Source organism: Drosophila elegans, unplaced genomic scaffold (assembly GCF_018152505.1).
Source record: "Drosophila elegans isolate 14027-0461.03 unplaced genomic scaffold, ASM1815250v1 contig_149, whole genome shotgun sequence".
In the NCBI taxonomy this organism is placed as follows: domain Eukaryota; kingdom Metazoa; phylum Arthropoda; class Insecta; order Diptera; family Drosophilidae; genus Drosophila; species Drosophila elegans.
Genome location: NW_024545513.1, coordinates 19,098,434 through 19,115,891, shown reverse-complemented (window position 1 = coordinate 19,115,891; position 17,458 = coordinate 19,098,434). Strand labels below are relative to the sequence as shown.

Here is a 17,458-nt window from a genome sequence, read left to right as displayed (position 1 = left end):
TTAAACGGAAATAGCTCAGTTGATCGAATCCCTATTACTTTAGGGTGTACAACTTTTTGAATAATGTATAAGATCAGATATTTGAGTATATCTCGAAAACTTGGACAACATAGGGCCTCGCAGGCTTTTGAGATATCCCATATCCCCGGATTCGCTCACCTGAGCATAGAAAATAATGCAAACAAATTAACGATAGCAGACTTGGTGTATCGATTACTTGTTCTTGGAGTACAATGGATCGATTCCAATTATTTGTGGGTCTTCGACGTGAGACATTCACTGAGCGACGACAACATTGAACGATAGATAGTACAACAAAGTAACGATAGAAACAATGGCACTTCAACGATAACGATGTGTGGAACGCGACAAGGAAACGATAAATGCTCATCGACTGGGAAGGAACAATGGACATGACCAAGATCAAAACGCTGGGTAGTTCAATACCTGCAGACTAATGGTAACCGAAAGAAATCGGATAAACGCTTTAACTTTGGTCCTAAAGACTTCACCTTATCCTGCCTATCTAGTTGCTGTGCGCATTATCTACAAGATACAGATACAGAACACAATATTGAGACGGTTTTGTCTCGATATCACTGCGTGTTTCCATGTGCCGGAGCTCTCTGGCGTCTCCGCTGTTGATGAAGTGTTGGGCTAATCCGCTGGCTTTATTTGTATGGGGGATATTACGGAGATATGGTATTACGAAGGGGCACTCACCTTCGCGTTCCGCCATAAGTTCGCGTAGACGTGCACGGATTTTGCGACGCTCCTCGTAGGTGGACGCCTGTTCCAGCTGGAAGCGTTCGAGGATGGATGATGGTTGATTGAACGTATTGATTTGGATGGCACGACTTGGATTCTAGGATCAGCATTGGACAATACTTACCAATTGCTTGAGGATTTGCTCGTCCCAAATCTCCTCGATGTCACAAGTTGTGCGTGTAACTGGTGCTGAGGAGCTGCTGACCTTGTTGGTGGTGCTATTGCCGGATTTGCTGTACGTGTTGGTTATCCGCGTGGGCTTTACCTAAAAGAATGGGAGAGCAGAAGATTTGACGGAGATCAGAACAAGCGTTCAATTCCTTTCTTTTCGCTTTTTGTTTATCAACCGGAAAATTTCGTTTCATTTTTGTGTGTGGGTGAGAAACAAACGCCAGCTGTTTGGGGTCTGGCTAAATAAAGCACGATGAGCACATTCGCCGGCCACCGAAACCACGCCAGCCAGCGCAATTATTCACTTGCCAAGAGTTGCCAAAAAAAAATTTGGTGCCACCTTGTTCGATCGATGGCCGTGATAAGGCAGAAACCACAAAAATCAATTTGTCAGTACAATTTGTCCTTAGCCGTGATTTCGCATGCATTTGTTTGCTGCATAGCCCCCTTGCCGCATCCGCCTGCAGTTGATCAATGTCGTTGCATACCTGTCGTATGCGTAATATGCCCAAGTAAAATATACAAAGTGCGCATACGGCACGTTGACCAAAGGTAAGAGCATACACAACAAAGGGGAATATCGCATTGAAACGAGCATTGTTCTTGTCTTATTGTTCTCAAAAGGTAACCAACCAGTTAGGAAAAAACTTGTTAAGCAAATTCCGCTAAAAAAAATGTAAAGGTAAAAAAAAAACAAAATTATTTGAACAAATCTCAATAATTAAGATTTAAGATTTCCCATTCTTAAATGATTTTTCAAATATTAATATACTTAAGTCGTTCCCCTCAAGAGCTCATTGATACTAAAACGACATAAAAATAAAAATGTTATCCTCGAATTTATGGCAAAAACTCATTTTAATTGGTTTAGAAGAAAAATCTGCTAATAAAAATTTCTCTTTGTGCCGGCGGACAGCTCATCAGATAACTCAGCTAAAAGCGTTTATGGACCCCTGAATTGATGCCAAATATTGCTGCATACATATAGTAAATTTCTTTATAGATATATTGAGTGCAATTAAGTATACGCCGCCTTGGCCTGCAATTTTTTGCCGATGAAACATTGAGGCATAAAGGCAACGCAAAGGCCGAAACGATATATATTTTGTATTTGCTTGCTCTCTTTCTCTGCTTCTGGCCAAATATAAAAAGGTAGTTGATATAAACAACTATTTGACCAAATTTGGTCAGCGTCATGGGAAATTTTTTCGTTTTGAAAAACTGACTTCCACCATGCTTGAAAACGCCCCCGCTCTTCCTCTTGCAACACGCGTTGCTATTTATAATTATAAATTATTTGGGCACACACACACACACACACACAACCAACGAACGGGTCGACCATATTTCAGGAAAAGTTTCTCATATTTTCCTCTCACTCTCACTCTCTCTCTTTCTCCTTCGTTGTTCTTTTGGGCCAAACTTTATATAATATTTTTGTTGTCGTATAAACAAAGTGTACCAAAACAACAACAACAACAACCAAACCAAAATTAATTGGCAAACATTTTTACAATTCCCGCCAGCATTTGTTATTGTTGTCAAAATGTGGGCCACAAAATACAAAAAAATTTTCTACTAATTTGACTTAGTTTAATTTGAATTTTATTCATTCGCTTTCGGTTTATTTTTAATAATTTCATTTGTTATTGTTGGTTATTTTCGCTTTGGGGGACTGAAAAAGCTTGCCAACTATTTGGCGCAATTCCGCCAAAGCGTAACAAATAGAGGGGCAGCAATCCAAGCATGGAAATCAAAATGGAAATTGCAAGAAGAAAACAATTAAAAAGACTCGGTGGGCGGGGGAAATGGGGAGTGCAGCTGACCAGAGCGATCATTGCCAGTTAGTCGATGTTTTTTGCCGCTGCACTTGGCCATTGACTGTTGCTGGTGGTCAAAACACTTGTCTTTTTTCGGCTTTGACACTGCCCGAAATAATGGCGAAATTGCGGAATGGGCCAGAGACAGCCTTTTGATTGATGGCCACCAATTTGTACAGCCAGCCAGACACTGCCGAAAAGTGGCACACATAAATATTGTACTTTAATCTTTTTTAAAAACTACAAAACTCACATTTTGTGTGGTTTGCTCTGCCAACCAATCTACATAAATATTTTGGACCATTTTTGAGCAACGCAAAAACTTGTTTTAATTTTAAAATGGAAAAAAATGTTTTTTTTTTATTGTTATGACGAACTTAACAAAAAACAAATACTTTTAATGCTACAAAAAAATTATATAAAAGAGCAGAAACTTAATTAATTGAAAATAAATCTTAGATAACAACTTGAACTCAATTTAAATAAGGATGAAGCCTACGCAAAAAGTATAAAATAAATTTTAAGTTAATATTTAAAATATAAACTTAAATGAATGTAAGGACAATTTAAAAGTTCATCTAATTCTTTATATATATTTTCTTTCCTTACAGCAACAAATATTACAAATCACTAAGAGCAACAACAAATTAAATATTTTTTCATGAATAAATATTAATTAAAATGTATTCAATTCCATACTTAAAAACTATATTTTTAAAGATATTTATAAAAATTGGAGTAAGCTTTAAATTTAGTGGTAAAAATCAGACTAGTTTTTCTTTTTCTGTAATACCTAATTCTTAAAACCATTTTTTCTTTCAGCGTATTTTAGTACTTGGCAACAATTGGACCAGTAGTGACCGCCGCCTAAAGAAAAAAAACTTAACCAATCACACGAAGAAAAAATGTACCCGATTTTCCATGCAGAAAGAATAATAATTTTCTTTTTGCGTTTTCAAATTGACTTGCTTTCGTTTTCGATTTTTTTTCATTTGTTATCCGTTGTGTTGTTATTTGTATTTTTAGCTCGCGCAAAATGAGAAATTATTTGACATGCAAAATGCGAGTCAAAGACAAAGGCGATACAGCCGAACACATCACGCACACACAGCGATTATGAAACGCCAGAAAGCAGGAAGAGCAGCCAACAAAAAATGATTGGAGCGATGGGAGTCGCAGCTAAGACTGTTTGACAAAGCACGATATGCGGGATATACACTACATGTATAGGCTGCAACATGCATCTTAAAAAAAATCAAATATATACATATGAGGATTTCTATGGCGAGAAATAACATCATTATTCGACATTTTGTGTTAGATTAGCTCCACTGTTTCAGCTGTTTGGTTTCTGTCAGGGCTTAAGTTATTATCCCGAACGATTTTAAAACAATATTTTGAGTCTACTTAAGTCAGCAATGAAATAGATGGCTTGTGAACTCTTATGTAAACAGAAGTACTTATTGAAAATAGCAAAACTTATTTTGATTGAATGTTGCTTATTATTTTTATTTTACTCCAAGCATTAAGTGTAAAAATGGTTATATATATTAAATCACACTATAATGTAAATCAGCTTGATTTGAAGCATGTTCAAATAATTAAAAAATTTTTTTTTTTACAAAATATGTTATCTCGTAACATAAAAAATCATTGATTTTATTAATATGGAATATATTTGACTCTGAAGAGGTTAATGTTTGCTAGTATTTTATGGCCATATTTCCAACTTAGTGTGATACGGCCATAATGGAAACCGGCTCCCCAACTCTGAGCACTTGCAGCAGCTCCAGCAGGCGATGCTTAATCACCGAACGCAGAGTTGGTGAGCTGAAAGGGGGACTTTAGGGGCTTGGGGGATTTGGGAGGCAGTGGCAGAGGCAGAGGCGGCGTTTGAGGATTTGCCGCTCTGCATGTTACGCTCAACTAAGTACAGGGGCAGCAGCACAGCACACCTGAAAATGGCAAACAGAAACGGCATTTCTCTACGTTCCAGTTCGATTGGCTGGAATCGGGGATCCGTGGAGTTTGCATTGTAAAGTGTACATCAGCAAGCCCAACTTTAAGTGGCGACAATATGACAACAAATCGTTTAAATTAATTATTTATTAAGGGTTTTCGAAAATAGAAGCTGACCCACCATAATGTACTAATTCTATAAAATTTTTTTATGCCAACTATAGTTGGCCAACTTTGCTACATAATTATAATCGTAGTGTACAAAAGTTGTTTTGTAGATCCTAAATAAAGACTTTAAGTTCCATAAATTATATTCAACTTACGTCTCCTTGTCTATCTAGTTCCTTTAAGAACTACAAAACTTTACGACCAACACGTTTATTTTGGTACCTAAACATTCGAAATTTGCAATTCAAAAAATTCTTTGAAGTTAAATATAAATTCTATAAAAATAGGACGTTTTCTACGGGTGCATAATATAAAAATAAGAAGTCGAAAAAAGGGAGAACCTTGTTATTTGATTGCAGGATATGTTATTGATATTGATATTGATATTATGCCTTATCTTCTCCAAGAGGATTTGATATATGTACAAAGCTTCGTCCGATATCCCAGATATCTACGAAAATTTCTAGCATCAGTTGTGGGGAATACGAGTATATCGTTGGGAATCGGTATTTGGTTCACTCAAGTGGAGGAAACGGGAACATCAGATGCCTGAGTCCGCTGCACATGCACCATCCCAAAATGCCCACCGCCCCCTCCTGTCCCTCCTGCCGCTCCTCCTTCGACCATATTGTGTTGCCCAAAAATGCTCCAACATAGTCCGTATAGTCCGAATAGTCCGTATAGTCCGTATAGTCCGTAAAAATAGTGCCCGTCGTTGGAGCTATTTTTGTCGAAATTTTCCGTACGCTTGACGCTCTCATTCATGCATCCTCATCGCTCCTCCTGCTCTCTGCTCTGTTTTTAAATGTATTTATTTATTTATTTGCTCTATAGCTGGGAAGATGAGCGTGTCTGTATCTCGGTAGACTTCTTAGTATATATACATATATAAATAGCTATATGTATCGGTGGATATAGATCTTTCAAAAAGAAATATACATATACATACATATACATATGCATACATATATATTATTTGTATATGTTATAGTGCTGTGGCGGTGTCGTCGCCTTTCAGGTGCATTTTTTTGAGGTGTCGTGACAGGAATGCTTCGTTTTGCCAGCAAATTATGCGCACTAAAAATAATTGACAAAAGTATTTGCCCTCTCACCTCCCCGCCCCCTAACCACCGCATTTTGTAACATCTTGCCCCACAAGTGACATGAAACTTACGCTTTGCTCTGCGCTTCTTCGGCCCCCTGTTTTTGATGTTACTCGTGATTCTCGGGATGTTGCTGTTAGACCAAATATGGACACTCGCGTTCGTTCACCATATAACGATAACAAAATAACAGAACTGCACAGTAAAAAAATTTACAAAACTTGTCTTTTGTTATGCGCTTCTATTGCTTATTATTACTCTTATTTCTTTTCTTTTTCCTTTGATTTATTTTTTTTGTTAACACAAGTGGTTCGCTTGGCACTCTTTTATTATTTCTTTTTGCTCAGCTGTTTTGCCCGTGGTTCTTCGCACAAGTGAAGTGATCGATGCCGCCTCTGAGTTTCTACTGACAATTTCGATCTCGATGCCGAGATGCGCTGCTTTTGTCTCTGCCAGCGTCGCTGCCTCTGCCGCAGCCTCTGCTAATGCCCGTTGCACAGCAGCGGTAGAAAAAATAGCATTTTACGAAATCTATGCTAATTTTATAAATAGCACCATAACATAAACGATTTAACAGTATTTTTTATTGCTTAAAGTTTATGTCAAACTTTATTATTATTTATTATAGAAAAGTCACTATTCTTCGACTCACTTAATGAGTTTTTCATGAGATTGTTCCTATCTAAAAAATGTAAGAGACTTAATGAATGAATAAATTTAATATGCTTTCTTCTTATTTATAAAAATATAAACTCGAACAAAGTTCTTAAGTAATTCAATATATTTAAATAATACTTTTTAATTTGACCCAAAAATAAATACAAATTTAAAGAACTATTCTTTCTGCCTCCACTGTATTTGTGGCTTTCTGACCAGCCGAGCATAATGCGCATCTATCGCATCTCTTCGCACATCGCATCACGCACACGGCACACCATGCCCCAAAGTCTCAATTGCACAAGTGCGAGCGGGACGGGTGAAAGGTGGGGAGAGAGCAACGGTTGTTGCACACCAGACTCACAAAAGGAAAGAGAGCGGGTGGATCGGGTCGAGGGGAAGCGAGAGCACGCGCTCTGTTAACGGTTAATCGAGCACGTGCACGTGCTTGCGCGCATCATTGAGGTTAGGTTATGCTTGCATGGCACTTGCAACAACAAAGAGTGCTTAAATCGTGCAACAAGTGCTGCAAAAACTGTTATAAAATACGGTTTTTTTCTGAAATGCAACCACATATGGAAAAGAGCTTGGCAAGTCATTTTTTCACGGCCATGGGTAGACAGAATACCAACCATTCTTGCTTTAAATATTCGCCTGCCATATTGAGCATCGCCAAAAAATATTGACCCAAAATGCTTTTCACATTAAAACCATATTTTTTGGAAAATTTTAATAATTTAGAAAAGTGTAAATAAAACTACGTGCTTCCCTTACTCACCCCTTGACTGTTTAGACGCTGTCCCGTGGCAGTGGGCGGCAGCATGCTTTCCACACCCTGCATAATGACACTGGCGCCCAGGAATTTATTGAGCAGAGCACGGGCCTCGCGATCCTCGCTTGTATCTCCGGGCTCCTCCACTGTAAAGTTAAAATATATACATATCAGTAGGAATTTTCCAAAAAACTGAGAGGGGTATTCTATAGTTCTCACCATTATCCGCATTTCGCATACGTTCGAGGACATCGTCCACACTTGTCACCTGACGCTGATCGGCACTGCTGTTAAGGAACGATCTTGTGTTGCTCGATCGAGTGGTACTACTGGTGTGGCTCTGATTCTGACGCATCTGAGGTGCCTCGATCACACTGCACACTTCGTTGGACTCGCTATCCTCCTCGGTCTCATCCTCATGCCTCATCACGGATTGGGCGGTCGACGAATGGGTCGAGTGGGTGGATGAAGAGGACTCTTTGCGTATGAACTTCTCGCTGAGCTCCTTAACCGATCCTCGACGCACATATCTGGCATCATCCGGTAGCGATTGCTGCGCTACCACCTTTTTGAACTCACGCACCACACGGGCATCCAATTCCGGAGGTGAGCTATCGTCCTCATCGTGAAGTTGCTGCTTAATTGCAGCCAGTTCGTCAGCATTGCTGGAGTAGATTAGCTCCTTGCGCTCGTGACGAGGCGGGGACTTGTTATCCGAGTAGAACTGTTCCTCGATCACATAGCCTGTGATTTCTGGGTATAGAAAGAGATGTGTGTTAGATTGTATATTGGAGAAGGTATATATGTATCCACACTCACCTTGCTTGGTCTCACATGGTTCCTCTACCGGTGGCGTGACTTTCTTCTTAAGCGCCCGAATTCCGAATAGGGGCAATCCGTTCTCGTCCGTGGGTCCCACTCCATAACTGGAGGTGATCGAGTCCTCTTCGCGCTGCTTGTTGCGTGCGTTCGTGGTGCTACTGGAGCTAGTGGTGGTAGTGCTGGAGCTGGTCAATGTGCGAGTAATCCTTCCACTGCTCGAAGTGGTGCTAGAGGTGGACCCTTTACGTGAAGTACTTCCATTTGTTTGTTGTGGAACGGTTGCATGACCCTTTAGCACTTTAGAGCGATCTGCCCAAATGGGTCCTTGAGCGAGTTTGCTCGGAGCACCGCGAGTGGTGCCACTAGTGGTGACCTTGGTGGTTGTGGTGGTGCTTCTCTCTCCGGGAGATTGCTTTCCCGGTGGACTATTGCGCCGTTTCTGGGCGGGACTCGCACTCCTTTCCCTTGGCTTTACTGGCGGCTTGCCGTGCGGTGAGGTTTTTCCTGCTGCGGCTGTGGTGGCGCTGTCCACCTGCTCCACTCGACGGCGACTCGTGGTGGTACGCACTTCCTTGAGGCTACTGCCAGTGGTCTTTGCTTCAGGACTGCCCACAGGACTCTGCTCGCGTTTCTTGGGTAGCGGAGAACCTTTTCCGGGACTTGTGGTAGTGGTTATTGTTGTGATGGTGGTTGTCGTACCCGCATTGATCATGTTCTTGCGAATGAGACGCATCTGGGCGCGAATGCGACGACGCATTTCATAGCTTGCCACTGTTTCCAAGAGTTTCTCCAGTCGCTGTAGATCGAAGATCTCCTCGATCTCCAGTTCCAAGTCGGAGTCCTCATCTTTGCCTTTTAGGGAGCTCTTCCTTGGCTCTTCGCCACCCCGCGACGGTGTCTTCCTGGGCACATCGAACTTTACGGATGTGTTGGGATTGCGTGGCTCTGCCGGAGAATCATCCTCCACGGAGGACTTTCTGGAATAGTGGCTCTTGTTAATCTCCAGCGAATCGCGTCGAATGTGCTCTAGTGAGCTCTTCGTGTGATCCATGTACGAGGGACGTCGTCCAGTGGGCTCGGAATCCACTGGAGTCTCCTGGGCTGGCATTGGCTCAAATACATTTCTGCGGCTAGCCGTATTTCGACCAGTGGTGTTCGTCGTGTAAGTGGTGGTGATGCTTTTTTCTGTAACGGATTCAATGGGTGTGATTTCGGGTTCGTCTTTGGTAGGGTTAGTTGGAGTCGGTTTGGGAGTGGTTGATTTGGTGGTGTTCGGGTGGCGGTGCTCAGTGGTGGTGGTGGTGGTGGTAGTGGTCGTGCTCAAATTGGTAGAGGTGCGTCTACTAGGCGATCGGGAGGGAGATCGCGATGGCGATCGTGATGACGTTGGGGATGGGCTTTTTCCTTGTGGCTTCTCGCTGATGTGAGAAGGTGGTGCCGGTCCCACCACCTCTACGTCCACATCCACATCTTGGACTACCCATGACTGCTGACTGATTTGCTCCATACGTTTGGAAATGCTCGTTGTCTTATTTGACGGCGAGTGGACAGTTGAAATGGCCAAAGGAGTGTTTTTTCTAGAGCCCGGCTTGTTCACATTGGTCACCTGATTCTTGTACGATCTTTTCTCTTCAGTTATCAAGCTGGTGCTAGGACTTGGACGACCGCGATTTCCATTCACCTTATTTGGTGACGGCGTAGCGCTGGGCTTGCGTTCTGGATTGCGTTGGCCAAAGACCGATGGACGGTTGAGGATTTCTTTCTGACGCTTAAGTTCGATGGCTGTCGTATGTGTCTTGGTCATTGGGAGAGGCTCATCATCAAATTCTTCCTCAGGAGAGAATTCTGGTTCTTCTTCGGAATGTTCTGGGGTATCCCTGCGTGGTTCCTTTTGTGGAGCCTTACTGGTTTCAGGTTCCTCTTTGAGCTTCATTTGGGGTTCCTTTTGTGGCACCTTAGGTTCTTTTTTAGTCAACTTGTCAGGTTCATCTTTGAGCTTAGTTAGGGGTTGCTTCTTGGGTTCCCAAAGGGAATCTTTTTGAGGCGTCTTGGGCTCTTTTTGAGGTTGCTTTTTAGGCTCCCATTGTGACACTTTTTGTGGTAGCTTTGCTTGATATTTGGGTACCTTGGCAGGCTCTTCTTTGAGTCTCATTTGGGGTTCTTTTTGGGGCACTCTTTTGGGTCCCTTTTCCGGCTCTTCCTTGGATTCCCTTCGTGTATCCTTGGTTTCCTTTGTTTGCTGTTTGAATTCCCTTATGGTTTGCTTTTTGGTCACAGTTTGACTGACCTCCTCTTCGGTCTCCTGGTGGCTGGTTTGGTCTCCATCCTCTACATCTGAGTCCCGATCCAGCTCTGGTTCTGATTCCTCGTCCAACTCTCGTTCTGGCTCGCTCTGACGCGAGATATGGCGCTCAATGTTGGCCACCAAGCGTGGTGATTTCTGGGGCATGCTAGGTGCTAGCTTCTCGGCTGTGTCGATGAACTTATGCACTTTCTGGGAGACGCTCAGGGTGCAATCGTCCCGCAGAAGCTCTTCATCGATCTCCTCCAGATCAGGGCGCTCAATCTCCGGTCGAGGTGATAGCGAAGAAGGCCTGATTACGTTCTCGGCAGTGCGCAGGAACTTGTCTACCTTCTGGTTAATGCTTAGCAGGCATTCATCGTTTTCAGGAATCTTGGCGTGCGTATCAAACTCCCTGCTAAATGGGGCAGAAGCTCGCGGTTGCTTTACCTTTTCGGCGGTGTGAATGAATCGGGAGACCTTCTCGTGCACACTCAATAGACTTTCATCCGTATCGGGAGTATTAACGGGATAGTCCAGGCTCTTGGGAGCCTCGACTGTGGGATTGTCCAGGATATCCACCTCTAACCCATTTGAGCTCCGCAACTCCGAGATCTGACAACCCACATAGGTTTGAGATTCCTCCTCGAAAATGGGTATATTTGTGACCTGTGGCTTGCGACGGGGCTCATCATCGGGCTCCTGCACCACATCCGGATAACGTGGCTTTCCCGTTTCCACTTCAGCGGGCACGGGCGTTGGTATAATCCTATCCGGAGATGGTTCCCTAGAGCTCTTCGCCTGTTGAATGTCAATGATCACACCCTCTATATCAGTGGCTGTATTGATTCGCTGCTCGCTCAAATTGATCGTCTTGGTAGTGCAGCATTTACTGGGTCGAGTTCTTTCTCCACCTGGCTTCAGGCTACTCATCTCGGGATGAGGCTTAGTACCGCCCATCTTAATGATATTCTCGCTGGTTGAGCGCGTGACCTTCTCGGTTTTATCGCGTCGAGTTACTCGTGGCACGGGAGCCGATTCCTTGCGCTCCGTTACTGGAAGTTTTCTTATTGGGCTGGGAGCGCTATTAGTGGTATTTTGAGGTCGCCTTTCCGTTCTCGGGGATTTTGGTGCCGTATGATCTATGATGATCTCCGTGTGCACGGAAATATTGCTAGAACGACGACGTTCGTTACTAACCCTCGACGGACTGGCATCTGGAGATGTGGAGTCTCCATCGACGTCGTCTTCTGGGTTTCGTGATTGTGCCGGAGTGGGTGTTCGGGTCTGCTGGGGAGATGTTTTTTGCTTGCGCGGCGAAGAACGAAGACGGTCCTTAATGGAGGGTGAACCATTAATGTCGTTGGGCTTACGAACCTGCCGAACTGTTGTGGCAGTTGTGGTAGTTCGTGTCTCCTCCACCAAACTGTCCCTCTTGCGACCCGTCAGCGAATCCTTGCGAGGACTCTTCGCAGCGGGAAGCTTGGATTGTGGCTCCTTGGACGCTACAGTTTGCTTTGTTTTAGTGGTGCGCGAATTTCGGCGTTCGGTTTCAGTTTTTGTAACGGACACACCGGTCGTCTTTGTCTTCGTTTCGGGCTCAGAATCCTTTTCGGGTTCCGGTTCGGTTTCGGTTTCCTTTTCAGGCAGCTTTTCGGTTGGCTTCGTGCCCTTTTTGGGTGTAGTAGGACTTGGAGTTCGAGGCCTCTGCCTGATTTTCTCAACCATAGTTTTTTCTTGACAATCGATTATTTTCTCGGTCACAAAGCTCGACTCTAGCTTGGTTGGAGTTTTTCTCCCAAAAGCAGGAGACAGGGATGGTGATGCAGTAGGGGAAGGCGACTTCTCTGGAGCCCTACGTTTGGTAGAAGGTGACCAGGTTGGAGATTTGAAACCTTGTTTGCTTATGACAATGGTGGCTTCTTCATTGATGTTAATCGTTTCGGCATCCTCTTTGGGATTCCTGGGGCTCTCCTTGGGATACCCAACATTTTCTGGATCCGTCGGATATCTAGGACTGTTTTGCTCCCTTGGGTGCATGGGCTTATCTAGGTCCTTGGGATGTCTGGGGGTTTCTCCTTCATTCACATAAGAAGGAGTGTGCTCCTTCTTTGGAGTCCTGGGAATTTCTTGTTCCTTGTTGGGATTCCTAGGAATCTCTTGCTCCTTCTTGGGAATCCTAGGAATCTCCTGCGCCTTTGGATGTTTAGGGCCATCGCCTTCCTTGGGTACCTTTTTGGAGGGAGTCGTGAGAATCTCCACACCCTCTGGCTCTGTAATATCGACGAGAAGTTCCTCCTCCACTTTTATTTTCGGTTGTGTACGCACCACAAATGTCTCAGTCACGCGACGGGGCGTATCATCGTCATCATCATCAGGGCAATCTTCAATTTTTACTTCGATGGTCTCTATGGTTGTGTGTGTAACATTCTCAGTTTCCTGATCGTCATTCGGGCGCTGAGTATAAGTTCCCTGAGTATCGCCATCTTCTTCCATGCCCAAAATTTGCCGGCATCGATCTTCGAAGGTCTCACGACGAGTCAAACCCTTCTTGCGATAAGTAGGAGCCTCTTTTTCTTCGGGCTGGGTCTCAACTTCAGTTGCTTTAGAGATAAATCCACCATCTGGACTCTCAATGGTTTCCTGCGGCTTCTTTTGCATCGGTTCATCTTTACCTGCGGTGGTCTGCGGTTTCTTTTCATAGATCGGCTGATTCTGAGTGTCTCGTTCGTTCGTTATGAATTCTTCGTTTAAATTGTTGGTTGTTCGTTTTTGTGTAGTGGTAATGGTGCTACGGAACATCTCCTCCTCTCGTTTCTGTTGGCTGGAGAGTTCCTTTTCCGGACTTTGACGGGATTTCACCGGAATCTCCTGGGGCAATTGCTTCTCAGGACTTTCCCGGGGTGAAACACGGGTAAGTCGGGGTATATGCTTCTCGGGAGTCTGACGTGGAGAAACACTGGGCTGGCCAACACCAGGAGCCTTCTCGGAACTTTGCGCTTGAGGCAACTGCTTTTCGGGACTTTGTCGTGGTGAAACTTGGGGCTGAGTCCACCCAGGAGTCTTCCCAGGACTTCCCTGGGGCAAATGCTTTTCAAACTGGCTAGGAGTCGTTACCTCACCCGGTTGCTTAAAGGTTGGCTGCTCCTTTTCAGGACTTTGTCTGGGAGTTGCCCTAGGTTGTGGCAATCCAGGACCCTTCTCGGGACTCTGAGCCCTAGCTGATGGTTTTCCAGGACTCTGAGCCCTAGGTGATGGTTTCTGCGGACTCTGATCCCTAGCTGATGGCTTCTCAGGCCGCGTGGGCAAGCCCGGAGCTCCGCTCATCTGTTCGATGAGGATTAGCTCGTCGATCGAGAGCTGATCCTCCGGCTGGGAGATGCGTCGACCCTCGAAAGTCATTTCCCGCTGCACCGGACGTGGCTCCACACTGGGCGACTTGGAGCTACGCCTCAGCTGAGGCTGATGCTCCGGTTCGTCGTGGGGCCTCCTCTTTGTTTGGGGTTTCTGGCCGGCTGCAACGGATCAGGGCATAAGACTTGGGGAACGCAAGGCGCTACGTGATCTCGAAAACTTCTACAACCGGTGTGTGCTACGGTGTACATAAGTTGTGTCTACTATGGCATAGCCCTTGTTAATTGGTTAGGATTAGTTACAACTAAGTTTCAGCAGCTTCAGCTACTGAGGTTAGGCAATTTCTACAGGATTAGGCAGGCACGGGCACAAGCTCAGTCTCAGGCAATGGCAAATAAACCCATTAGTGAAAGCTCGAGAGGAAAAAATGTTAGACTTTGAGTAGTAGAGTAGTTAGGGCCACAGATCATTTTCTCATTCTGCAACCCAGTTGGCTTCCCAGTTTCAATGATTCAGTGCAAATTCAGTTTGTGTGGTGCTTGGTCAAGACATAGGAACATTGAACATTTCAGAGTTGCGGTTTTGGTAAACAGTTTTCAAGTATATTTATTTGCAAACAAATCCAAAAAAATAAAGAAGTATAGATATAGCATAGTTAGGTGTACAGAGTTTCTTGATTTTTGTTTTTAAATTTATTTTGGCAATTTTCGGGGAGTGGTTGAAATCAAGCCTTACCAGGGGTCCCTGAGCTCTCGTTCGTCTCGGGGTTTTCCCCCTCGTTTCCCAGTTGGTAATATTGACGCCGCACACAGGGTGCCTCTTCCACCACCATTGCCTCATTAGCGCTCAGCTTCACCTTGCGGATCGGCTGGGAATCGGTATCGGTATCAGTAGCGGTATCGGTAGCGGTATCGGTAGCGGTAGCGGTTTCGTTTGCAGATTTTTTCGGGTGGTTCTGGTTGTTGGAGGTGGTGGTTGTTGTTGTTGTTTTGGTGGTGGTGGAGGTTAGTGTTGGTTCGTTGTTAATAGTAGGAGGAGTAGTTGGTGGCAGAGAGAATATATCGCCGGGCTTAGTGGTAGTATACGTATACTGTGATAGCTTGTTATCTGAAGGATATACATTCATATACATAGTTCATAGTTCCAATATTTATATAGCATATAGTCATGTGGTTTCATTTTTTAATTGAAGTTTTCAATCTTTAATTTTTGTTCTCTAATTCGTACCTGGTGGTGCGGAACTGGCTGGTGCTGAAGTGGGTGAAGTTGGTGCTGGACTGGGACTGGACTTGATGGTGCTGCTAGTGGTTGTGGTCGTGGTAGTGATCACATTTCCTCCTGTTTTCGGCGTGGGCGACCTCGGCTCACTGGGACTCTTCACCGGCCTGGTGGTCTTGGTCTTGGTGGTGCTGCTGCTGCTGGTGGTGCCACCCGTATGTCTGGTCACAGTGGTCGAGCTAATCCTGCTCGATTCCGATGGCGCCTGGCTGTCATGCGATCCCTCACGCATCTCCCGGCGGAAGGTACGATTCGAGGAGACGCTCGAACGCGGCGTCTGGTGGTGTGAGCCCACCGAGGTGGTGCTGTCCGCCGGCGAACTGCTTCGTAGCGAGGCGGCAAAAGCCCGATGGGCGGCATCCACCTCGCGCTCTTTTTGCAACTGACGCCGCGTCAATGGCTCCGAAGTGGTGGTGGTGGTGGTCTTGGAGGTTGTGCTACCTCCAGTGGTGCTGGGACGTGAGTGACTCGGTTTGCCGGCTGGCCCACGAGGCGAGGACACACCCTGGCTTCCGTAATCCTCACGTGGCTGAGATCGACGCGGACTTCCCGATCTGGGAGTGGAGTGGGCATGCGGATGCTCCACCTGCGTCTCAATGATCCGTTCCGTGTTCGTCTTGCGATTGGCGCTCTGATTGCGACTCACCGTCTTGGAAGTGTGCAAGACCTCGCCGTCGGGTTGATCAGGACGAGTTGTTGTGGTGTTGATGGTCGTTCGCACCGAGGGAAAACCATGGGTGCTGAAATCCTCATCCACCTGCTGACGCCTCGGGGTGCTGGGCTGTTCCCAGCTAGGTGATGGCGCCTCCCTCAGCTTCTGTGGAGACCTCTGGGGCTGCTGATAATCATCACCCAGCACCTCCGTTTCGGTGGTGCGCTGTGAACTGGTCTGCTGTTTCACCTGGCGGCTCTTCTCCGAACGCACCACCACCACCTCTTCGCCAGCGGCGGCTGGTCTCTGAGAGGCATACTCCTGGGTGGGCTTATTCGGACGGACCGAGGGGAAACCGTGGGTACTGAAGTCACTGGCCGGTGACTGACGTGGAGAGTGTGGCGGCGACTGGGCATATGAGGGTGTGGGGGCCGGTGCCTTCTGCACCACCCTGGACAAGGGTTGGCCACGATCATCGTACTCCTCGACGGTTTCCGAAGTGGTCTCCGTGGAGAAACGACGGCTGGACTTCTTCACCGAGGAGAAGCTCTGCGACTCCGTCACATGCTTCTGCTCCACATTGTCCACCACATCGCGCACTTGACTATCCTGCACATCCTGTGCACGTCGCTGGTTGTGGGTTTGATTGCGCGTTTGATTGTGGGTCTGGTTGTGGGTTTGGTTGTTGGTCTGCTTGTGGGTTGTCTGACCCTGGCTGGGAGTAAGCTGCTCCGTCTCGTAGCGTTTATTTTTGACAATGGTTCCGTCCGGCAGACGCTTAACGGTGGTGATCATCTTGACATTCGGCTTGGGATACTCCACCGTATTGGAGATAATCTCGCCGGGCTGCTCCATCAGGTGTTGGACATGGCGTTGATATTCCGGCGAGGCCTTGTCCATATCCACATAGCGCTTGTTCTCCTCGTAATGCTGCTGGGTCTGGACATTTCGGGTGCTGTTGCTCTGCTCGCGGCTCTCCGAGAATCGTTCCTCCTGGCGCTGGATTTGCTCCTGGCGTTGGATTTGCTCCTGTCGTTGGAATTCCTCCTGACGCTGCAGCTGCTCCTGGCGGATCAGCTGTTCCTGTCGCTGCATTTGCTCCTGGATGCGCTGCTCCTGACGCCTCTGATCCTGCTCCCAATCCCGTTGGTGCTGCGACTGCTGAGGTTTCTTCTCCTGGCTATCCAGCAGATATCGCGGGTCATCACCGTATTCCACGGTGGACGAAGAGGACACCACCTTGGAGGAGGACGAGGTGGAGGTGGAGCTCATCTTCATCTCGGTGCGACCGCTGGTCTCGTCCCCAAAGACCACCGTCTCTTGGAGTTGGGTCTTCGAGCTATCCGACGCCTGCTTCACAAAGTTCTTGTCATCGCCCTGGTGCGAGGCACTCGAGCGCTGCTCGTTGCGACCTTTGAACTCGGCCAGGCCACCACCATTGAGCTTCTCCACGCCTGCGATTGTGTGTTCGGGGTGTTCGGAGGTCGTTGGGTGGGAGGTCGAGTGGTGGACATGGACATACAGAACAAACAGAATTGGGTTATACACAAAACTTCACCGACAAGGGACATGGGGGTTAGGTTGGTTGGACACTGCTGCAAACTCTGTCGACTGAGTGGTATGGTTTCTAGGTTTTGTTAAAGACAAACGAAT

At 46.0% G+C, this 17,458-nt stretch overlaps 1 protein-coding gene across 10 annotated transcripts in view; it reads right to left on the bottom strand.

The window, feature by feature from the left end:
- LOC108138497 (serine/arginine repetitive matrix protein 2) overlaps positions 1-17,458 on the bottom strand; it is a 41,261-nt gene that overhangs the window by 12,408 nt on the left and 11,395 nt on the right. For 7 of the 10 annotated variants that reach the window (XM_041707694.1, XM_017260710.1, XM_017260711.1 and 4 more), the window contains exons 3-9: positions 15,103-17,259; positions 14,611-14,982; positions 8,238-14,036; positions 7,638-8,171; positions 7,425-7,564; positions 893-1,033; positions 724-799 (exon numbers count right to left, since the gene is read on the bottom strand). In XM_041707694.1, coding sequence (XP_041563628.1) covers positions 724-799; positions 893-1,033; positions 7,425-7,564; positions 7,638-8,171; positions 8,238-14,036; positions 14,611-14,982; positions 15,103-17,259 — 9,219 coding nt within the window. The remainder of the gene's footprint in view (positions 1-723; positions 800-892; positions 1,034-7,424; positions 7,565-7,637; positions 8,172-8,237; positions 14,037-14,610; positions 14,983-15,102; positions 17,260-17,458) is intronic. The other 3 variants (XM_041707671.1, XM_017260714.1, XM_041707701.1) reach the window with 1 other exon arrangement.